The sequence below is a fragment of the Excalfactoria chinensis genome, chromosome 11, assembly GCF_039878825.1.
Source record: "Excalfactoria chinensis isolate bCotChi1 chromosome 11, bCotChi1.hap2, whole genome shotgun sequence".
NCBI lineage: Eukaryota > Metazoa > Chordata > Aves > Galliformes > Phasianidae > Excalfactoria > Excalfactoria chinensis.
This window is the reverse complement of record NC_092835.1, coordinates 16,227,693-16,250,445: the sequence shown is the minus strand read 5'-3', so window position 1 is coordinate 16,250,445 and position 22,753 is coordinate 16,227,693. Positions and strand designations below refer to the sequence as shown.

The window sequence follows — 22,753 nt, the reverse complement described above, 5'->3', positions numbered from 1 at the left end:
TGCTCAGATCTCCCCGAGGCACTGGAAATAAACTACACTTGAAAATTTTCATCCCAAAATGAGAAGTAGATGAGGAAAGGATGAGAAAAAGGATGTGGCTTAGCAGGCAGTATTGGTAGGTCAACTAGGTGGTCTTAAAGGCCCTTTCCAACCTGAACGATTCTCCGATCCTATCAAAGGAAGAAGGTCACTCCTTATTTCAGGGTGTAAATTCCAAGTGACTGCAGCTGAGATGCCCCATCCCAGCAGAGCACAGCAGGCATCGCTCAGCTCCACTTCACACCGAGTGGGACTCGGGGTCAGGACTGCAGCGTTGCCTCTAAGCAGATCCATGCAACAGAAAAAACACATAGGCAGAAAGTATTCATGGACTTAGAAGTGTGTTGTGCTGGCTGAGACCTCCAGGTTTCGAGATTGAAATGTTCCATTTTATTTCAAGCTTCATAATTAAATGCCACTTAAAGGGACTTTCCATTTATCTTGCAACTTCTTTCAGGCCCAGGTCTAATCCCCAAACCTGCTTATTTGTTTTTACTTTCGTTATAACCTTATCGGCGATTAACCTGCAATTGCACTTAATCTTTTAAAAAGATTGCTCTCACTATAAATAGAGAAGATACCTGCCCAGGCTCTGTCTGTAGGGAAAGGGAAGCAGACAAGTGTTTGCATTGGGTTATAAACCTCTGATTAATGGCTGAAATGAGGGGAATAGAAGCGAGCAAGAAGACTGCAATGCAGGATTTCCAGCACAGCTATCAGTGCTGGGCTGGCAACGGGTGGCTGCACACACACATCCCCATATACTGCATTAATATTATTAGAGCATCTCGTTGTGGATCGATGCAGTGCTCGGCCAACATCAAAATGGAGTGAGTGAAAGCTGAAAAGAAACACAGTGAAGGGAACCAACACAAAGAGCCCGTTGCACGTGTAGCAAAGGAGCTGTGGAGTGCAGCAGTGGGATGGCTGATGGCCAGCCCCCAGCCAGCAGGATGAACATGGAGCTGCCCTGTCCCAACAGCCCTGCATGGCAAAGGGAGACGGGCTGGAAGCCCAACCCCACCTCGACCTTAATTATTACCTGGGAATAATCTCCAAAGCATTAAAGCCGTGAACAGGTCCAGTGGAGGATGGCTTTAAGCCTTCATGTGCTTCCAGAATTACCAGTTCTGTTTCCATTATCTTCTCATGCCATGTGTTGAAAACTCAAATCCTCATGCAAGCGTTTGTCACTTCAGAAAGCTTTCTGGGTTGTTTTTCCCTCCTTCTGGGGACTGAAGCAAGTTGGGTATCGGGAAAAGGGCTGAATATCAGGGAAAAGAATGGATGTTAGGGAACGTTTCTTCTCCAAAAGAGCGGCCAGGCACTGGATGGGGATGCCCAGGGAGGTGGTTGAGCCACTGTCCCTGGAGGTGCTCTAGAAAGGTTGAGGTGTTGCACTGAGGGATGTGAATCAGTTGGGAAGTACTGTTTGCAGGTGGATGGTTTGATTGGATGATCTTGGAGGTCTTTTCCAACCTTGGGCATTCTGTGATTCTATGATAAAAAAAAGCATAAGTTTTGTCCCAGCAGTATTACAGGACGTCTGAAACATGCTGGGAAACATGTGAGTCACTGTGGGTTGGCTTTTTCCCCTCTTCTTCATGGAATCATAGAATGCCTTGGGTTGGGGGGGCCTTAAAGATCATCTTGCTCCACCCCTCTGCCATCTTCCTATCTGAGCCCTGCAGGAAGCTGGGAGGCTGTTTTCCACTCCAACAGAGCATAAACCTTTCCCAAAGCATTTCTGTGTTGCTTTTAGCAGAGCTCTGCATTGCCTTCCCATGCTGATCTGCTTCCAGCCATAGGAAACCTGGAATCCTGAAATAAATCCAAGGAAAATGACCGGTAATCTAAGTGGTGTTTATTGTAGATTAGGGTGCATTATGAAAGCTGTTACAGAGCGCTACCAATGTCAACTGTTCCACTAAACCATATCAAATCGCAGCAGCACATCAGCCTGACTTTGCCACGTTTCCTGGTTTGTTTATGGAGCTGTTTCTGTACCGCCGAGCTCTTTGCTTCTACCCAGCAGGGAACCACGTGCAAATAGCTGAGGGCACAAAATGCGAAGGGAGGCGGGCAGGAGGTTGGGGTTTCCTCTGCGATGTTAAGGGCAGCGGGTACCCATGGGGCATGCTGGAGTTCCTTAATGTTTGGGTTTCTCCCCCCTCTCCAGGAGCTGTTGGCTGGCAGTGTGAGGCCGGGGGGGTCCCCCCATGCACTCACCATGGTGATTTCAGCCTGTGCTTGCCTCCGGATCGCAGCCCAGATCCTTTCCAGATGAGTCACGCTCCCGCTGCTTGTGACGACCTTGGGTCCAACAGACAAGTCTTGTTGTTCTCCCTCGGCTGACTCAGCTTTGGAGGTGAAAAACTCTTTCGTGTTTTATCTGAGCAGGCACTCATTAACTACTCAGAGATGTAAAAAGCCGTTTCTTCTGGGCTGTCCCTCCACAAGATCTCAGGTCTGATACTTAGAGGGAATGTGCACACAGATGCTCTATACAATAGGCTTCCACAGCACAGAGCTTTGAATCACAGCGTCATGAAGCTTGGAAAGACCACTGAGTCCATCTAGTCTGACCATCACCAATGCGTGTGGCCAATCTAAACCATGACCCTCAGTGCCACATCCCCATGGCTCTGGGACACCTCCAGGATGGTGACCCCCATCCCCATGCAGCTGTGTCCATCCCTCACCTCCTCATACAGCTCCGGGTTCCATTGGCAGTGGGGTGAAGGTCTAAGCAGAGAAGAGACAGAGCCCACCTGCAGCACCTACTGAGCGATGCCTATTTCCAAGCCATAGCAATCATTAATGACTGAAAGCTTCTACCCAAGGCGTGTGCCCAATTCCTACTCGTGCCACCAGCCCCCACATCAGCTCGGTTCTCATTTCTCCTCATTCTCATCTTCTTTCTCTGAGATCTCAGCAGCAAGTATCTCTTCATCCTCTTGGGCTGTTGAAATCACACGGATAGTGACTGAATCATCAGCAGATTTTGAGGATATCTCTTCTCCCGGAGGGGGCCTTGCTTTGGGGGAGGCAGTGGGTGACCTCTGGTGCACCGGTGACTTCGGTGGGATGGGACTGAAATTGGGATCCTGGAGTACAAAAAGTGAAAAAGGGCAAAATCAGCCTTGGGAGATCCTTGTTCTGGTGTTCTGGGGAGCTCTACTGCTCCCACTGTCACCCACGTGAGACTGAATGGCTCAGGTTGGAAGGGACCTCAAAGATCACCCAGGGCAGCTGGAATGCAACCTGCATGCTTTGCGGTGAGGGAAGGTAGGACGGGCACAACAAGGCTTCCTTGCACCCAAAGCACCAGTTCTGCCCCCCTAAGGGCTCTATACTAGCAAAAGCTTTGCAGAGGTGCCCAGATGCCCGTCTCACTCTCTCCATTCTGACCTGTGCCTCCTGCATCGCCTTCAGCTGCCTCAGCCTCCAGCGCAGCTGTGCCAGGTGCCCTCTGCCTCCTGCCTTCCCCACAGCAGCCAGAGCAGCCTGGAAGAGCTTTGGGGTATCGGCTTTGGGGGGAATGATCAGTGAGTCTCCAGGCCCTCCTTTCTCATCTTTGGGTTTATTATTGTTTTTCAGCATTTTCCTGCAGCAAAGAGAATGGGAGATGATGTCAGCACAGAGTTAGATCAGCTGGAACTGAGAAAGCTCCCCGGTGGCTTTCAGACCAGAACTCCATCCCACAGCCCACACTCACTTGGCCTTTTTACGCAGCAGCTTCTGAGACTCGGGGTAGTGCACCAGAATCTCATTCAAATCCTTCTTGTCCAGAATGAAAAGGTTGGCAAATCCATGAGCCACGACGTTAGCGGTTCGGCGATTCCCTCCTCCAGCTGCCAGCAAGCTGAGTGGAACACCAAGAGACTCAAGCACTGCTCCAGCATCACCTTCAGCTGCTGCAGCCAAAGCCCAGAGAGCTGGGGGTGCCCATCCCTCGAGGTGCCCCAGGCCATGGCCAGGCCCTGGGCAGTGTGAGCTGTGGGGCACCCAGCCCATAGCAGGGGTTGGGGCTGGGTGGGCTCCCCCAACTGAAGCCATTCTAAGGGGCTCAGCACAGCACCCTTACTATAAAACTCCCCATTTCCTATCGTATGCCTCCGGTTCCCTCTTTCGGAGGACCCAGGGTCTAATTATTATTACCCACAATGACATTTTCCAAGCTTCGTTTTTGAAGAACAAAACACTACATAAAATCCCACCCGCCCATCTGGAGTTTTAATATGGCAGTCTAAACGAGCCTTGCATATATATATAGGTAGGCAAGCAGGATGCTAAGTGCCCAAGGCCCCTCAGAGGGCTGCATCCCCCCAGCAGTGCTTTGCTGACCTTATTTCTCCAAACACGGATCCAGCTTTCAGTGTCACCAGCACAGTTTTGCCATCGGGTCCCCCCAGCACCTGCACTTGTCCTGCCTGGATAATGTACATCTCACGGCCAATTTCCCCCTGTAACAGAGATGGATGCAGTGCGGGGTGCCCAGAAATGGGACACCCATCCCACGCAGCATCTCGGTACCTTCTTGCAGACAAAGTCATTGGGCAGGTAGACCACAGACCGGAGCCTCTTCAGCATGTCAAAGATCATCTGTCTGTCACAGCCCTGAGCCCAAATGGAGCCAACAGCAGTCAGCCCATGCCAATGGAGCCAGGCACCGTGGGACAGAGCCCACCCTGTAGGCATACCTGAAAGAGGGCCACTTTGCTGACGATGCTGTAGTTCACATCGATGGCGATGTCCAATCGCATCTTGTCCGGCAGCTGCACCAGCAGCTCAGACTCATCTGTGAGATGCAGAACAGAAAACCCTATTTCCAGCACTTTCCCAAGGAGCTCAGCACCCATCACTGCATGGGGATGGGTGAGTCTTGGAGCGGACACCACGGCTCTGCATCCCATTGGCAGCCCATGTGCAAGCCCATACACTATACCATATGTATCATATATATCTATAGGGATAAAGAATCAAATAAGCCTCCCCTGCTCCAAACCCATCGTGCTGTTTGCTTGGCTGCTCTTTGACAACTAGATTGCAGCAAAGCAAGCGTAGTGAAACGCACATGGAACGTGATGATGGCTCCCTGAGCACGACGTGGCCCTCCGAGAGGCTCTCACCTAGCATGCCTTGTGAATGCCACGTGTACTCATACCACGTTTTGACCCGGTTCTGGACTGTTCTGGGGATTCTGTAGAAGTTCATGTACTTGATGGTGCTGTCCATGCAGCTCCGGTAGTACGTCTGCCCGGCAGTGGCAGCACCCACCACATCCCTCATCTGCAGGGCAAGGAGAGTTGGAAGAGTCAGTTTAGTTGCTGTTATCACCTCTCATACGGGTTAAGCAGTTCAGGGAGTGAGGACACCTGCTGTGTGCTAACAGGGGGCATCCACCGCATCCTTGTTGCTGAGCAGCTAAGGAGCCCCTGCATGGGGAACACTGCGGACCGACCCCACCACCGAGCCTGCCTCCCAGCTGAGGTGGGACCCCCCTCCACTCACCTGCCCAATCATGACAGAGAAAGCAAAGACACCCGTGAAGTAGTTGAGCAGCTGGAAGACGATCTCAAAGAGTGTCTTGGGATCTGGCAGGCCTCCGATGGTGATGAGGGTTTTGACTGCCCAGTAATAGCAGCGGATGTAGCTGGGAGAGGCAGAGGATGCAGCTGTGGTTACGTTTGGGGCATGAACCCCCCCAGACTGAACTCACCATCCACGTACCACACTCATAGTACAGCCCATAGGAAACACCAGCAGTCACTGTCCCACCCACCCCGCATGGGAAGCCTTTAACACACTTGCACAAGCCTTTATTTTTTCAGCCAGCTCTCATTTACTGCACAGGAGAATGGTGCTGAATTAATCAAACATTATTTGGTATCTCGTTTTGCCCATGTTGTACAACACACAGCTGTAGGCATTAGTCACCAGGCAGCATTCAGCTCATGAGCCAAGTGCTGCATGTGCAGTGCTCTTTTCTCCTATGGCATCCTTGCCCCCAGCACTGGGCTCCCAGTTTGCAGCCCCTTTGACCCATTATTGCTGCAGGCCTCAGCTCAGCCACAGCCCCCCCACCTGCCCTGCCCACACCACCCCTCTCACCCTCAGCATTCCCCATGCCTCCTCTCGGGACCCCTCACAGCGGGCATAGGTGATGGGTTGATGGTTGGACCAGATGATCCCAGTGGTCTTTTCTGACCTTAATGGTTCTATCATCCTTGCCTCAGAGATTTGTACGGACCCAGCTACATCCAAACACATTTCTTGCTCCCATCCATCAGAGCACGCTGTGCTACGAGAGGACCCGAGCCCTGCCTCGTACCTGTTTCCTTCCCCATCATAGACCCAGGTGGTGGAGCCCAGTCCTTCGTAGGCTGATGCCCAGTAGTAGAGGCAGGAGTTCACGTGCAAACTGTACAGCAAGTAGGCAGTGGTCCGAATCACTCTGCACAGCAAAAAACACAAGGAGTGAATGGGAGGGAAGAAGACAGGGTGTCTGCTGGGACGAACACACAACATTGGCTCTTGCCTTGGGGCAAGTCAGAAAGGCAGAAGTGGTGTGTGCCATGGTGTGAGCCATTTCCCCCAGTAACAAACAGGGATGGACATCCCTGCCCCCCACAAATGATTCCCCTCACCTGTAGATGTACGCCTTGCTCAGGATGGCCTCCAGGCGGTTGTTGAACTCGAAGAAGGCCAGGTACTGGGAGGAGGAGGAAAGCAGTGTGCTCTGGCATGCCGTGGCTTCCTGAGAAGCCGCCAACCAGGGGACACATTCCCACTATGACACCCTGAGAGCCCAGCTACCCGGCCTCCCTCCATAGCACAAACAGCCACGGGCACAACTGGCTCCATCGGTACCACCCTTCTTTGGAAATGTGAGAGTAATAGGATGGAAATATTGACCAACAGCCCCCGAAGGCCTTTGAGACAAGACTTCCCATCCATTGTACAGCATCCTCTCATTGAGTATTATGGCTGTAGCCACCAAATCAGCACGGTACTCTTCCGCTCACCTTCAGGCAGCGGGGAAAGCGCAGGAGTGGGTTGACACCGACTTTGAAGTAGAAGAAATCCAAGGGAAGGAGGCACACCACGTCCATCTGAAACTCACACATAGGGAGAGACACCAATGGGGACCTGCAGGCCCGGTGGGGTGGAACTACAGGTCATATCACAGACCGAAGTCACAATGTAATAAAGTCACACCAAACCTTAAAGCGTTGCGATCGCAGGTAGTTCTCTTTCATGGCCTTTTTGTCACTCTGGTTGGGAATAGCAGGGAAGAGAGGGAAAGAGAGGTTGGAATAAGTCATCTTAGAGATCCTTTCCAGCCTTAAGGATTCTACAACTCTGTGATCAATTGCTGCTTGCAGAGAGCAAGATCACCACCAATGTGGACATGCTTGGCTTTCCCCTTCTTTAGCACAGTGGGGAACCCAGTTCTATTGTGCATGGAAGGGGAGCAGAGCAGGAGGAGCAGAAGACCTGGCTGCAGGCCATCGCCTCACCCTTTTTCAGGACAAGTCTTACTCATTGTGCACCCTGGAGGAACCACGGCAGTGCCAGCACCACAGAAATCATTGTTCACAGGAGAAACCTCAGTGTCTGTGTCCTCCCTAAGCAGACCCAGCTCCAATGGGAAGGGGATGATCAAAGCCCACCATGGTGGGAGACACCAACATCCAGACCATTGGTGCTGCTGGAGGTGATGGGTGGGATTTCCCCACGGCCACGTCCTCTGGTGGGATGCAGCGCATGCAGCCACTCACTATGATGTCTCCTCCTCGGACAAACTGCAGGCGGGTCTGAAAGACGACAATGTCCAGCAGGTAGATGAGGTCACACAGGTAGTCCATGAGCAGCCAGTAGTGGATGTTGGCCGGCGTCTGGTAGGGGAAGGCCCAGCGGACAGGGATCAGCCAACAGTTCCAGTTCCAGGCCAGGACAACAAAGAACAGCCATAGCACGTACACCAGGTCTGAACACAGGGAAACATGCCCTGATGAGTTGGCTGCACATCTCTCCGCCATGCAAACCCACACTTCCCACACACCAGGCTGCCCAGTGCCCCATCCAGTCTGGCCCTGAGCACCACCAGGGACGGGCAGCTGTGCCAGGGCATCACCACCCTCTGACTAAAGACATTCTGCTGCCCCCTCTGCCCCTCCATGTCCCACCCAGCCTCCTCCCAGCCCGGCCATGTTCCATCTCTCACTGGTGAGCGGGTCGATGCTGCTGGGGAACTGGTAGCTCTTTACACGGTTCATCCAGGGCTGGCACTTGAAGGTGCAGCACAGCATCTCACAGTAATGGTCGTCCTCTGCTGGCTTTTCCCCCGCCTGCTCATCCCGTGGAGGTGGAGGTGGTGCTGGAGGTGCTAGTTTGGAAGGTGCTGGGAGAAAACCACAGAATAGCTTATGTCGGAGGGGACCTTATAGATCACCCGGCTCCAATCTCCTGCTGCCACCAGCTCAGGCTGCCCAGGGCCCCATCCATAGCAGCTCTCAGGCAGTAGTGTCAGTGCCTCACCGCCCTCTGAGTAGAGCTGTAGAACCACAGAACATTCTGAATTGGAGGGGACTCACAAGGAACATTGAAGCCAGCCCCTGGCTCCACCCAAACCCAAACCTGATGTGTGAGTGCGGTACCCCAATGCTCCCCAGGCTCCAGCAGCTCAGGGCCATGCAGGGCTGCCCCATCCCAGGGGCCAAACCTGGTATTCCCAGCCTCCCAACCCAACCCGAACTCACATGCTGTAGGGCTCTCTTCATCAGAGGTGACATCGGGGTCGGTCAGCTTCTCTTTCACCTTCTCTGTTCGCTCCTTGAAGAGCCTCACCAGCTCCTGCAGGCGGTCGTGGATGACGGCACTGCTCTGGCTGGTGGCTGAGCCGATGCGCTCAGGCAGGCTGTGGGGTGGGAAAGCACAGGGGCACATCCAGCACTGCTCCCTCTCCCTCTGCTGTCCCAGTGTGTCCAAGACCTGCACTATTTCTGCCACCACGCACCTGTCCCGCTGCTCCTCGTCCCAGTTCCCCTCTCCGAGGCCATCTGCAGGGGCTGGCACCTTCCTCCTGAGGACACAAAGCAGAGCTATGCTGAGCTGCAAGCCCACCTACCCCCCAGCCTGCACCTCCTGTGATGGGAAGCAAAGCCAACATCACACAGTTTGAGCAGCACAAGGGCAGCCCCGAGCTCTGCCCCACAGCTCTCCTGTTCTGGGGCAGAGCGAGTTTGTTTCCTCGCCATGGAAGATGCTTGGGGCCGAATAACCCAAAGCCGTGGCAGTGGATTGCTGGGACCCCGGCTCTGAGCACACCTGTGATGTGAGGTGTGCATGGGGTGGGATCAGCCTGACCTGCTGCCCATTTCCTACTTCTGATGGTGGCCTGAAGGGAAGCCCGGCTTCTGGGCGCTGATTCAAAGGCTGTTAAACGGCGCTTCTCAGCCCTCTGCTGGCAGCAGCCAGCAGTGCCACCGAGAAGCACACAACACAGAACGGCTGGGTTGAAAGGGACCCCACTGCCCACCCAACCCCAACCCCTGCCAGGCCTGCCTGCACCACGGCTCGGGCTGCCCAGTGCCCATCCATGGCCTGAGGCACCTCCAGGGATGGGCCACCCGCAGCTCTGTGCAGCAGTGCCAGCACCTCACTGCCTTCTGAGGGAAGGATTTCCTCCTGCCATCTAACCTACATCTCCATCTTCCTCCAGTCTGGAGATAAGGATGTGCTCTGGAACCATGATGAAGGTCCTGCACCAGTCCAGGCAGACATCAGCTGCTTATGTCCACCACACCATTCAAACACAAGCGCACAGCCATCCTTCACCCCCTACTCCATCACTGAGGGGGCACACAGCAGGGCTTTGGGGTCCCTACCTGGGGGAGGCTCCAGGCACCACCAGCATGTGTGGGGAGCTGGGGGTGGGCAGTGGCAAGTGGGTGCCATCCTCCTCCACAAGGTCACATCCACCATCCACGTCCTCGATGCCCACAGAGGGGCAGCGCCTCAACCCTGGGGAGGGGACAAGGGCAGAGTGAGGGGTGTCCCAGAGCTCCATGCCCTGCCAGCCACGTCTTCCTGTCGGCTCAGCACGAGTGGGTTTGTGGGAGTGCTGGGGAGAGAAGGTGTGTGTGCGGTGGGCTCAGCAGGACAGCTGGGGGCAGCCACGTGGGAGCCATCGTTGGAGGCTGTTTGTTAGGGGCTGAGCCAGCAAGGCACATCACGGTGAAGTAGAAAAAGAGGAGTTTAATCCCCCAGCCTCTGTGCTGCAACATGAAGCGTGCTTTTATTCTGTGCTTCTATACAAAAAGCAGCTAGGAACAGCGCCCACCCCCAAGCCGCGCAAGCCCATCGCCTAATACCTAAGGGGCGGGCAGGGGATTGCTCCTCATTGCAAAAGTTGGGGTTGACCACTCCAGCCTTCCACCTGCCAGCAGTGAGGACAGGGATGCGGTAGCTGGGGACATTGGGGAGCTGCTCTAGCATGGGATGGGACGCGTCCCCGTGGTCGGGCGGCGTGTCGTGCACCAGCTGGTCTAGCTCAACGTCTCGGGAGCGCTTGGCCATGCTGCTAGGTGCCTAGGTGCTTCAAGCAGGGGCAGGGCTGCAATGAGAGACACAGGGGTTGGAAACAGGATGGTTATGGCAGCACAGAGATGTGGGGCTGGTGGGGGTTTGTTGCCATCGGCAGCACAGTGAGCACCCATGGGCACTGCGGTGCCTCTGCATGCTCAGCCCGTTCTGACCCAACACCATGCTGCTCTGCACTGTACCTGCAGCATCTGCTCCTTTGGCTTCTCCTTGCACTGCCTGCTCTTGCACCTTCAGAGTGGAAAAGGTAAAGGGAAAGCCATTGGAAGAGGAAAAACAGCCTCTGTGCTGTAATGCTGTGTACCCAGAGCTGAGCGTGGAGCATGTGGAGCTCCGTACCTGTATGAAAGCGCCTTCCAGATCACTTATCTCAGCCTCTTCCCGTCGTGCAAAGCTGAAGGCCTCATCTGCATAGAAGGCGTCCTCCAGCCCCTCATCGGTGGAGGGGCACAGGGAGTGGGGCAGGGCCCTGTGGGACAGACAGAGCACAGCTGGGGCTGAGCAGTGCATGGTGAGGCAGGTGACCCAGGTGACCCCAGGGTCCAGCCGCAGGGCACCAAGCCACCCACTGCTCCGACAGCAACACACACATCTTGGTGCAGCACACCTTGCAGGCTGGGAGGTGTTTCAGGACCTCACTACCCCGACCTGGGAACCTGTTGACATCTCAGTTTTCCCACAAACAAGCACATAGGATGGAGAGAGCCTCCTTCGCCCGACCACTGGAGCTCGGGTAGCGCAGGGGACAGACAGCAGCGTGCAAAAGAGCACCCGCAGCACTGGGTTGGATCTCTCACCGTGTGAAATCACAGCCAACCACAAACTGAGCAGGAAGATGCCCCTAAACACCGCCTGCTCTGAAGCTGCTGCCCACAGAGGCTGTTTTCTGCAGCAAGATAAGAAGCAAAAATGCACCTACTGTTCCTCGGCAGCACTCGCTGGTTTTGTACCCAGCTCCGACCCGCTCCCAGTGATCCCGAATGCAGGAAGAAACGGAGCTGGCGGCAGCGCCGTGCCCCGGGATCAGGCACAGCCCAGCACTGCGGGCGCTGTTGCTACGGTGGCTGCGGAGCCGGAGCTGCCGTCTCCAGGAGATGCGCGCAGCACCGGGAGCGCGTCAGCAGCAAACCCAGCAACGAGACGGATTGCGAAAGCATCCTCACGGCCTCGTGCCCTGAGCACCCTCCCAAAGCAGCCCCCAAATCACCCTCCCCCAAAGCATCATGCACGCATCTGAGCCAGCCGCTGCTTGCACGCTGGTCTCCAGCCCCTGTGCAGCACTCACCCTGCGCTCTCCTCCACCTCCTCCTCCTCCTCTTCCTTCTTCTTCTCCTCCTCCTCCTGCTCCTCAGCTGCACTCGGGATGCAGGACCACAGCCTGAAAAGGAGCAGCTCATCGGGTGAAATGCATAAAACGGGGCTGAGCTGTGCCCCCACCAGCTCCGTGGCCTTGGGTGCCTCCTGAAATGGGGCACGCACAGCTCTGGGCTGCAGTGCCAGGACCTCCCCAGAGCCCTGTGACAAATGGATGGCAATGAAGTCTAAACCCTCCAGCCATACTGGCCATCCCATAGATCCTGAGAGCACCAGGAAGAAAGCAGCCCCCTGCCCTACCTGCTCTCCTCCTCTTGCAGCTCCTCCTCGATGGGGGGGAGAGGACAGCTCTGCATCCCCAGCTCAGCCATGTCATCCCAGGCCACTGTTTCACGCATGGCTTCAGCTCTCCAGCTGTCATCAACCTCCTCCAGCACAAGGTCCATCTCTTGGGGCTCCACAGGGACAATATGAACTGAAATGGGATTGGGGACAGCTCTGCAGTGCTCAGCCCCAGGCTAGACCCCAGTGCGCAGTGCCACATGTACTGCTGGAGCCCCCCTGGCACCCCACCGTGCCCCAGCATTGCGTGTATGGAGCTGCTAAGTGCACAGCCCCACACGTGCACCCAACCAACAATCAGGAGGGATAAGGACATGGGTGTGGTGTAAAACCAATTTATTGTGGGGCACTGGGAGGAATTCACACCATGAAGCCAAGAGGAAACATACAAATTGCAATACAGAAGGGCGAAAACCCAGTTGTGCCATCTGCTCTGCACTATATGTACCCAAACCATGGCCCCACCCAGGAGCCCACTCCCCCTAATCTACTGGTTCCAGCAGGGTGCATTACATATAAACACAGTGGCTGGGGCTCAATTTGGTCACTTCACCATTGTCCTAAAGGGATGTGGGGAGCCTGGCACGTGGGGCTCCTGACCCCCCCAAACCATGAGCCCCAAGCCCTGTTCCCGCTGTGCCTGGTGCTGCTGCCTTTCCTCCCCAGCTGCTCTTTCTCCACAGGTTGGTCCCATGTGCTGGGGACCCTCCACTGTCTTCGTTTTCCATTTGTTTCAGAGGCTCTAAGCCCCTTTGCCCCCTGAAACAAAAGGAGAAGGAAAACATTAGGGAGCTGTGGGTTTGTGCTGCAGCTCACTCCTTGTGCTCACTGCTGGCGGAGCAGCTGGCACAGGGCATCTCAGGGTGCCCTACAGGAGCAGCAGCACAAACCCCACTGCTCTTCCCTAAGAGAGCACACGCTCACGTGCCATATATCTAAACCCCCAGCAGCAGAAGCTTGCTTTCCTTGGGTACCCTCTCCCAAAATCTGACAGCAGAAGGGCGGGATGTGAGCGGCGAGCACTTACTTTCCTCCACGGGGCTGAAGGCTGTGGTGGCTGCTCCCTGCCAGGAGGAAAGGGCAGCATCAGTCATGGTCCCTGCCCTCCCTGCCCACCCCAGGGCCTGCTCTTCCCTCCTACCCACAGCAACACTGCAGACCCAGCAGCAGGATCACACTGGCAGAGGCCCCACTGCTGCCTCAGAACACCCACCCAGCACACCACCCTTGCTTCCCAGCATCTCCCTGCAGACCCCATACCTGCACGTCCTGCTTCTCCCTGGGCACGGGCTGCGGCATCACCTTCTCCAGCCCCTGGACGAACCAGCTGAACATGCTGCCAAACAGAAACCCACCCTCAGACCCTGCATTGCTCCCACCACATCCCCACCAAAGTGTCACAGCCCATACCTGCCACTGTCCCCAACCAGGGACCGAGGGAGGAGGGTGGTGGTCCCTGGCTCTGGCTGCCCCTCTCCCACCGCCGGCTCCACCTCTCCCGGGATGTTGTCTTTGGGCTTCACTCGAGTTTTAGTCCCTTTTGTGCCTGCTCAGGTTCGGTCCCAAAGAGCAAGGGGTCAGGAAGTGCAGACATCACCTTAGGGGGCACTGCACGGCCCTGCAAAGCACTCACCTCCTGCTGTGGCACTGCACTGCTCCTCCTTCGGCTCCGGCTGCAGAGAGAGGGATGGACACGGCCATGTGTTGCTGCTGTCCCAGTGCACTCTGCATGTTGCATCTGCCCTCCTCCCCTCCTCTCTCACAACCATGTCTGGCCCCAACGGGCTGCTCAAGTGTTGGAGTGAGCAGGGAAAGCCCAGGGAAACCCCCCACTGCCTTGGGAGTGAGCTGAGCTCACCTGGGGCCTTTTTGGCACCTCTGGCTGCGGCACCATCCTCTCAAAGCCCTGCACCAGCCAGCTCAGCACGCGCGCTCCTGCCCTGCAGGGAGAGCAGGTGTGGATGGAGCTCACCCGGAATCCTGCATCCCATGTCCTGCATCCCTTCATCCCACACCTCACATCCCGCATCCCTCTATCCCACATCCCTCATCCCTCCAACTCATATCCCGCATCCCTCTAATCCCGTGTTTGTCCATCCCACATCATGTCAATCCCAAATCCTGCATCCCACATCCATGCCTACCTCAAACCCGGCATCCTACGTCTCACATCCCTCATCTCACAACACTCTGTCCTAAATCCAATATCCCACATTCCACCTCCCTCCATCCCATATCCTACATCACAATGCATCCTACATCCCCATATCCCACATCTCTCCGTTCCGTGTCTGTCCATCCTAAATCTCACACCTCACATCTCTCCATCCCATAACCTGCATCCTGCATCCCACATCCCCTGTCTGCCCATCCCATATCCCACATCCCTCCCCTATATGCCACCCCTCTGCCTGCTCATAGGGTGCTGCATACAGGGAACCCACCAGTTCTCCGTGCCCAAGTCGTCCTCCAGCTCGCAGCCATCCAGCTCATCCTCCTCAGGGTCAAAGGGTTTTATCTCTGCAGGGAGAGCAGGATCAGGTGTGCAGGGGTTGGCAACCAGGAGGGAACCTCAAACCGTGGGCTCACAACTCCCCTTACCCAGAGCATCCTCATCCTCATCCTTGAGGACCTGCACCTCTGTCTGGAAAGACAGAAAGTATTACCTGATGGGGCAAGGGGGGAAATCTGCCCTTTGCCCAGAGTTGTGTGAAGGCAGAAAGCCAAAGGAACCCAGAAGCCAGGATGTGGGGATGTGCCCACGACCCACCTGGTCAGGGATGTCAACGCTGGTCTCAAAGCTCTTCCCGAGTGCCTGCAGTGACCCTGGGGCTGGTGCTGGCTGTGGAACCACCTTCTCCAGCCCCTGGGAGATCCAGGACAGCACGCTGCTCCCCACGCTGCGGGGCAGGGCTACGTCAGATTTGTGCAGGGCAGCTGTGTGCCCATCCCCACTGTACCCAAGTACCTCTCAAACACCGATGCAGATGCAGGGGCCGGGTCCTCAGAGACTGCAAATTCCACCTTCTGCTCTGTTTCTTTGATGACAGCTGGAAAAAGGCAGCTCCTGTCGCTGCTCCGCATGCATGTTGGGGGTGGGGGGCTCAGTGGAGCTTACCCTGCGTGCGGTCTGCAGCATCCCCAGTGCTGGCCTTCCCTGCTGGCACCTGGGGTGAGAGACGGCCCTCAGCCCAGAGGTGTTGGGTGCTGGTGTCCCCAAAGCCTTCACCAAAGGGATGCCATGAGCTCTGGCTCTCCACCTCCCTGCTCACCTTGGCCGGCTGTGGGGCCGCAGGGCTCTCCTCAGGCAGGTTCTGTGCTGGGGGCTGTGGGACCACCCGCTCAATCCAGCCCAGCATTGCCATGCAGCGGGGACAGCTGTCTCCAGGGCAGTCCTTTTGCACAGGTCCTGGGCTTCCTTCCTCTTTGTTCCTGCTTGGGCACAGCCAGACGGAGCCCAGCTCAGCCCCATGCCTCACCCCTGCCACAAGCCACCCCCAGCCCCCTGCTTTAAGCTCATGTGCTCAGCACCCACTGCGCTTCCCTGTCCCTTCCTCACCCTGCTTGCTGTGGCATGGTGACCTGGTGGCAGCCAAGAGAGGACATCTGAGGGCTCATACAGAGGATATCTCCTGATGTTCGCTTTCCAAAGAGCCTCACTCTGCCCCAAATTCCCATCCCATGGGGCCATGTCCTTATCTTCTTGCCTGAATGAGTGCTGGCATAGCTCCCCCGAGGGGCCCAATGACTAGAAACCACCTCAGAAATTGCCTTTCACCCCCCATGGATATAAGGGATTAAGGAGCTGTGAATAGAGACGTTATCCAGGGGACAACAGGGACAGCAAGGAACACCATGCAGCACATTGCCATTCCCACAACACTTTGGAACGCTCGCAGCTCCTGCAAGCAGCCCAGAAACAACGCCTGCAGCTGGCTCACCCCATGACCCCATGCTCCAGGACACCCCAGGACACCCCATGACACAGAGACTCCTGCTGACCCTAAACCCACGCCAGCTCCCCAGGGATTAGCACCATGCTGCCTGGAGATGGGATTACCAACACCAGCTGTTCCCTACTGCCCACTTCCTGGCTGCCACCCCGACTTCAGAGCTAGAAAACCCCAAAGCAGAGCAGCTGAGATCATCCTAGAAAGCCCAGGAGCCAGCAGGTGAGCCCCAGCCACTTACCGTGGAGGCACGAGCAGCGCTGCTGGGTCTCAGCCACACTCCAGTTGCAGCGCAAGGAGGAACCCCAAGCGTGAAGCACCCGTCCTGCTGCACACAGTGATGGCCTGAAGGATCTGGGGCAGGAGGCAACAAATCTGCACTGGGCTGGGTTAAGCCTCCCCTTGCTGAGCCTGCCAATTGCTGCTTGATCCGTTTACCTCCGGCCCTGCGGCACCAGCGGCATTTCCCAGCGCCCCTAATCCCTGTGTGAGCACAGGGACCCGGCGTGTTTTGGTTTCAAACATCAGCTACGACGACCAGTTAAACTATACAGACATCAGCTACGACGACAAGTTAAACTATACAGTACTTCTTTAATGAATATTAACAAACTGCTTTAAAAAAAAAAAAAAAAAAAAAAAAGGGGAGGAAAAAAAACAACAAAAACAAACCCAAAAACAAAGAAACGCGGACAGAAAACTCGGTAGGAAGTTCTACATCTCTGATGCAGCATGAAGTGAGGATGAGCATCGGTCCCTCTTCCCTGGGCAGCAGAGAGGAAGGTCTGTTTGCAGCTCTGTGAAGCTGCACGTGGAGCCAACCTGGGGGCCACCGAGTGCCCCAGCCCTGCAGCCAGGCGCTCTGCTCCTCCTCTGTGCTGGAACTGGAAGCTTCTCACCACCTTTTAGTGTCCCCCATCTGCAATGCAGGCACGGCCCAGCTCTGTGCAAGGTCCATCTGCCTAGACTTCAAACTTGTCCTGATCACCAGCTCAGCACGCAGGCAATCTGCGGGCTGCTGTTTGCTAATTAGAGCTGGTCGGAACACCTCTGCCTGGCCCAATGGACAACCCAGGGCACAGGGGGGCTGAGACTGGACCTGCGCTGAAGCTGGAGCAGTATGGCAGGTAGTCCAGGACCGCATCCAGCTGGGCTACAGCGCACGGGGTTGTAACATTCTGAGATCTCCAAACACGGAGAGGGGAAGGCTGGTAGCAAGGCAGCAGGCACACCTTCAACCCTGAGGGCATCCAGCTGGCACCTCACAGGGCTCTTGGCTGCAGGAAGCCAGCAAAACCCTGCAGAGGAAAACACCTGAGGCTGCACCAACCTTACTAGGGGAGATTTATTTGTAAGTGACGTTTACAAGAACTGTGCAAAACCTGAAAAAATGGAAGAGGTAAAGAAAGAGCAAAGGGGTAAATCGGGACTCCCGCAAGAGGGGAAAAAATAACTTCTCCTTTACCCACTGCTAACCTTCCCCTTGCCCTGGAGCCAACCCCACGGGGCAGGAAGGGTCTTCCTGACTTGTTCTGGACAGAACTGGTTCCCCTCAGCAAATCAGGCACCCCAGAGCACCACAGGGGTCACCTCTGGAGATGGCTGAGACCATTCCTGAGGCTGCAGGCTCTTCCTAGTGCTCACCTCACCCCTTAGTGTTCAAGCTGCAGGGACGTGCCCGACCCTGGAGGTATGCTCACAGCCAGAGCAGCGCAGGGAGGGAAGGAGCCTGGGCTTGGAGGTAAGTCTTCATGGGAGAGCGAGGTCCCTCTGGAAGGCAGCTGGTCAATGCCACGCTCACAACCAGGAGTGGAGACTCTCCCTGCCACACTCTGTGCAGCATGTGGTGTTCGGTACTCTTCCCTCACTGCCAGCAGAGATGGGGATGGGCAGGCTTGCTCAAAACTATTCCCAAGTGTGACAGCCACCAGCTGCAGGAGCAGCAATGCCAAAGTGCATTTTGGAGGTGTGCAGCCCCACGGCTTTTCCCTTTCTACGCTCTAGAAAGAGGGGAGAGCAGGGGAGGTCAGGGCGGTCGATAAATGCGAATGGTCTGAAACGGTCCCCTCAAGTCACTCGTTTGAGTTTGGATTAACGACACTGGGAGAGCCCAGCACGGAAACCTGCCACGTCCCCAGCGAGCAGCGCAGCCAGAGGGAGCGCTCTGCTTTGCTCCCAAGCACTCTCTGCAAGAGCAGTCACTGGGTGGGACAGGGAAAAGAGGCTGCATGCAGGGGGCGGCCGAGCAGAGCCCTGCCAGCTCCCGGCACTGCAATGTGGGTACGGTGGGAAGCACAGTCCAGGGGACGCCAGGCAGCTCCAGGCATCGCTTCCTCTCAGCACCTCCCTCCTCTCCTCTCCACTCTCTCTGAGCCTTTCACACCGTCCATCAACCCCTGTGCTACAGTGGGTGCAGACCACGGAGGCCAGAGGAAAACTTCCCCGCCCGCCAGACCTCCCCTTTCCCCCAGCGCTCCCTGGAGGCCACCTCCAGCTGAGGAGAGGGAAGGGGAGGCCGAGGCTCGGGAGCGTCACATGCAAGCTGAAAGCCACCAGGGGCAGGAGGCTCATGGCAAGCAGGCGGCCACCTGGTAGGCGCCCTCGGCCGTGTGCTGGACGCTGTGCTCCTGCAGCAGGCCCAAGTCCAGGAAGCGCTCCCCACACCACATGCACTTGTACTGCTGCTCGCGGGCGTGCACGCTGTGGTGCTTGTTGAGGTGCTCGCGCTGCTTGAAGGCCTTCTCACAGGAGGGGCACTTGTAGGGCTTCTCGCCCGTGTGCACGCGCCGGTGGCGCTGCAGGTCCGAGGCGTACTTGAAGCGCTTTTCACAGTCGGGGCACTTGAGGGGCTTCTCGCGGGCCGGGTCGCAGCGGTGCTGCACGAACTCGGAGGAGGAGAAGAAACGTCTCTCGCAGAGCGTGCACTTGAGGGGCTTCTCGGCGCAGTGGGCCAGCTGGTGCTTCTGCAGCGCCGAGGCCCGCTTGTAGGACTTGTTGCACACCGCGCACTTGAAGGGCCGCTCGGCGTTCTGCACGCACTTGTGCCGCAGCAGCTCCGAGGACTGGTTGAAGCCCTTCTGGCACACGTTGCACTTGAAGAGGTTCTCTATGCCGTGCACGTGCTGGTGGTACACCAGGTGCGAGGGCTGCACGAAGCCCTTCTCGCACAGGTTGCACTTGAAGGGCTCCTCGGCCTTGTGCGTGCGGCGATGGCGCATGAGCGCGTACTGCTGCTTGAAGCTCATCTGGCACAGGTCGCACTTGAAGGGCCGCTCCTCGCTGTGCGTGCGCTCGTGCTGCCGCAGGTCGGAGGGCCGCTTGAAGGCCTTCTGGCACTCGCCGCAGCGGAAGGGCCGCTCGCCGCTGGGCGTGCAGGGATGCTGCAGCAGCTCGGACGACTCCTTGAAGTGCAGCTCGCAGACGTTGCACTTGAAGAGGTGCTCCCCCGAGTGCGCGTACATGTGGCGCACCAGGTGCGAGCGGTGCTTGAAGGTCTTCTCGCACACCGTGCACTTGTAGGGCCGCTCCGAGCTGTGCGTCCGTTTGTGGTGCACCAGGTGGGACGACTGGCTGAAGCTCTTGTCGCACAGCGTGCACTTGTACGGCTTCTCGCCCGTGTGGATGCGCTCGTGCCGGGACAGCTCCGAGAGGTGCTTGAAGGTCTTCTGGCAGATGGAGCAGCTGTAGGGCTTCTCCGAGGGATCGAGGGGCTGCGGGTGCTCGGCCTCGGGCGGCTTGTAGGTCTTCTCGCAGATGGAGCACTTCATGGCGTTGCCGTTGTGGACGTTGTGGTGTTGCGCCAGCGAGGTTAGGAGGGAGAAGCCCATCTTGCACACACCGCACACGAAGGGCTTCTGCTCCACTTGGATGCACTGGTGTTCCAGCAGGTCGGTGGCCTGGTGGAAGATCTTCAGACACTGCGTACACTGGAAAGAGCGGTCATGGCCCGGCAAGCACTGGTGCTCATGGGGGTTGGAGAGGTGAGTGAGGTCGTGGCCGCACACCCCGCATTTGTGGGACGGCTCCCCAGCCTGCAGCGGGGCGTGCTGGTGGTGCTGCAGGCCCGGGTCCGGCTGCAGCAGGATGCCGTAGACGGCACAGCCCAGGGGGTTGTCGGCGGTGCTGGGTGGGATGGAGTGTTCCGGGAGGGCGGTGGTCCCGGCGTGGTGCTGCTGCGGAGGCGGTGGCGGCTGCTGCGGTTGCTGCTGTTGCTGCTGCCAGCTTTCTGACATGCTTGGGAAAAAGAAACAGGGTTTTAGCAGTGACAGCTTCAGCTTCTCGGTCAGAAAGGTTCAAGTAAAAATAAAAATCAAAAGCATCCAAGATTCTGATTCCCTGCACCGATCCCGAAATCGAGGACAGGAAACAAACCCAGCCCACAGCCAGGATCCTGGGAAGCGAGGAGGCTGAGATGCCACGGGCTCCTCCTTGGATCTGCAGAAGTTCTTTGTGTGTTCCGGTCTTTTGTTTGGCTTTTTCTTTTTCTCTTTCCTTTTCTTGGACAAAAGAAAAAAAAAAAAGAAAGGAAGGCAGGTAGAAGCAAGTGCCTTGAAGATGAGAGGAGGCCCTTCGCTGTGCTGGCTGTGATGCAGGCAGTGCTCACACGCAGGCAGGGCGAGCGATGCAGCGCAGGGAGCAGCTCGACCTGCAAGAAGAAGACAGTTCACGTCAGATCTCAGAGGACAGCCAGGCAGCTCTCCAGTCAAGTGAGCTCGTGGCCCACTTTGCAAACTGTCCTGCACTCCTGCATAGCACCTGAGAGCTCACGGAGGGGAGCTGAGCAGAGCTGGAGCACTGCATGCTGCTGGCGGTGTAGAAAGAAACAGACCCTGCTTGGCCAACACAGCCACGGGTTTGCCTGGCAAACTCTTACACAAAGCAGCAGAGGCTGCTTCAGTCCCCATCAGGCTCAGGATGCAACGTGGGGTCTGAGCAAAATGCTCCCCTGGAAGCTCACCCATTTGCACCGGAGCAGCTCTAACAGAGTGAACACATCCATCCGTTTCTCTGCGTGGGCTGAGGTGTGCTAAATGCTGTGCAAAAAAGGCTACCGAGTGAAATGTTACAAATACCAGGGCAGATTCCCACCCTAGCAAAGCAGTTCTGCCAGTCCCAACCTCCCCCTGAAGCTCCAGCATCGAGCACATCAACCTCTGACAGAGCCAAGGGAGGGAGGTACTCATGAAGTTTCCCCTCTGCCTGTAGGAAGAGCCAGAGAAGACAGGCGACGTTAACTTGTCTGCAGACAAAACAGAACCTGCAGGCATCAGGCAAGGCACTCCCTGTGATGGTCAAAGAGGCAATACAGCAATGGCCTGGCTGAGCCTTCCTCCAGACTCTGGGATAACAGCAGGCTGGGGCTCAGCACCTTGCCTGACGTACTGCTTGGTCTTACTGCTCTTCTCACAGATAAAACCCAGTATTGACCAAGAGAAGAGTTAAATCCACTGGCGAGCAGTGGGTACAAACAAGTGACAAGGCACTTCAAGAGCACGATGTGTCCATGCTTTGGCAAGAGGCAGCAGCAGGCACTGCTGGGCCACAACCCACATCCCCCCAGTGCCTCTGTGCTACAGGGACAGGGCACCGCTTCGTCCTGCAGCACAGATCCGAGCAATACAGCACCCAGAGGCCCAAGTGCCAGGCTGGTTTCCTCCAGGACCTCAGTCCTTTAGTGCTGACACCTGGAGCAGATGCTGCAGGCAGGATACAGCCCCTGCCCCCTCAGCACCCTGCAGGAACGGGGCGTCACTTTGTCCCCCAGCACAAATGTGGGCAGCACAACGCCCAGAGGGCACCGCTGGGCCGGGCCGGGGTCCTGCCAGGATGTGGGAGCTCAGCTCTTTTGCTCTGACACCCGGCGGAGGAGCTGAGGGCAGGATACGGCCCCAATGCCCCTCGAGCGGAGGCGGCACGGCTTTGCCCCGCAGGCCGGGCCGGCTCCCAGCAGCACCTCCAGCCGCAGCCCGGGGCTCGCCGCGTGTGCTGACCCTGCAGCACGGGCCGGGGTCGTGGAGCCCGTCCCATCGCACGGCACGCAGCGCCATCCCCGCGGGATGCGGCGGCACCCCATCCATCCCGGCATCGCCCCATCCCGGCGGCAGCCCGTACCGACCTGCTTCACCGGGACCGGCTCCGGGTGCCGCTCATCCCTCGGAAGGAGCGCCCGGACGGAACGGAGGCACTTCCAGGCCGGGCTCAGCGGGCGGCGAACGGCTCCGCGCCCGGGGCTCCCCGCGGCCCGAGCCCACCGCCGGGCCCGCCCCGCCCGCGGCCCGCCGCCCCCATGGGCCGCCCCGAGGCCCCGCGGACGCACGGGGGGCAACTTCCCGCCGGCCCGAGGCCCGCACAAAGGGCCCTCACCTGCGGCGGGAGGCCCCCGTCAGCCCGCTCAGCTGCCTGCGGGCGGGGCCGCGGCCTGCTCGCTCCGCCCGATCCCCGCGCTCGCTTGGCGGCGGCGGCGGGCGGCGGGGCGGGGAGGGCCGGGCCGGGCGGCGGAG

General features: G+C 57.3%; 2 protein-coding genes across 3 annotated transcripts; both read right to left on the bottom strand.

Moving 5' to 3' along the window:
* Positions 1-1,697: 1,697 nt before the first annotated feature.
* CNGB1 (cyclic nucleotide gated channel subunit beta 1) lies at positions 1,698-15,668 on the bottom strand. The gene is made up of 30 exons (XM_072346844.1): positions 15,576-15,668; positions 15,074-15,271; positions 14,905-14,947; positions 14,748-14,823; positions 14,162-14,243; positions 13,937-13,976; positions 13,714-13,849; positions 13,564-13,639; positions 13,331-13,367; positions 12,262-12,436; positions 11,933-12,025; positions 10,987-11,116; positions 10,830-10,878; positions 9,933-10,068; positions 9,062-9,127; positions 8,805-8,962; positions 8,270-8,446; positions 7,824-8,032; positions 7,266-7,316; positions 7,068-7,154; positions 6,690-6,754; positions 6,374-6,496; positions 5,554-5,695; positions 5,172-5,331; positions 4,743-4,840; positions 4,576-4,659; positions 4,387-4,505; positions 3,758-3,904; positions 3,451-3,646; positions 1,698-3,146 (listed from the first exon to the last, which is right to left on the bottom strand). Exons 1-30 carry the CDS (start codon positions 15,666-15,668, stop codon positions 2,934-2,936), a joined length of 3,459 nt encoding a protein of 1,152 aa, XP_072202945.1. The 3' UTR covers positions 1,698-2,933.
* A 1,940-nt stretch (positions 15,669-17,608) lies between these two features.
* On the bottom strand, positions 17,609-22,711 carry ZNF319 (zinc finger protein 319). Of its 2 annotated transcripts, none has more exons than XM_072346157.1 (2): positions 22,617-22,711; positions 17,609-20,898 (listed from the first exon to the last, which is right to left on the bottom strand). In XM_072346157.1, the coding sequence occupies exon 2, from the start codon at positions 20,483-20,485 to the stop codon at positions 18,821-18,823; it is 1,665 nt and encodes a 554-aa protein (XP_072202258.1). In that variant the 5' UTR covers positions 20,486-20,898; positions 22,617-22,711; the 3' UTR covers positions 17,609-18,820. The 2 variants fall into 2 exon arrangements, 1 of the variants encoding a protein (XP_072202258.1); XR_011904966.1 differs by lacking the exon at positions 22,617-22,711 and adding an exon at positions 22,369-22,504 and having other exon boundaries at positions 20,773-20,898.
* Between the last annotated feature and the right edge of the window lie 42 nt (positions 22,712-22,753).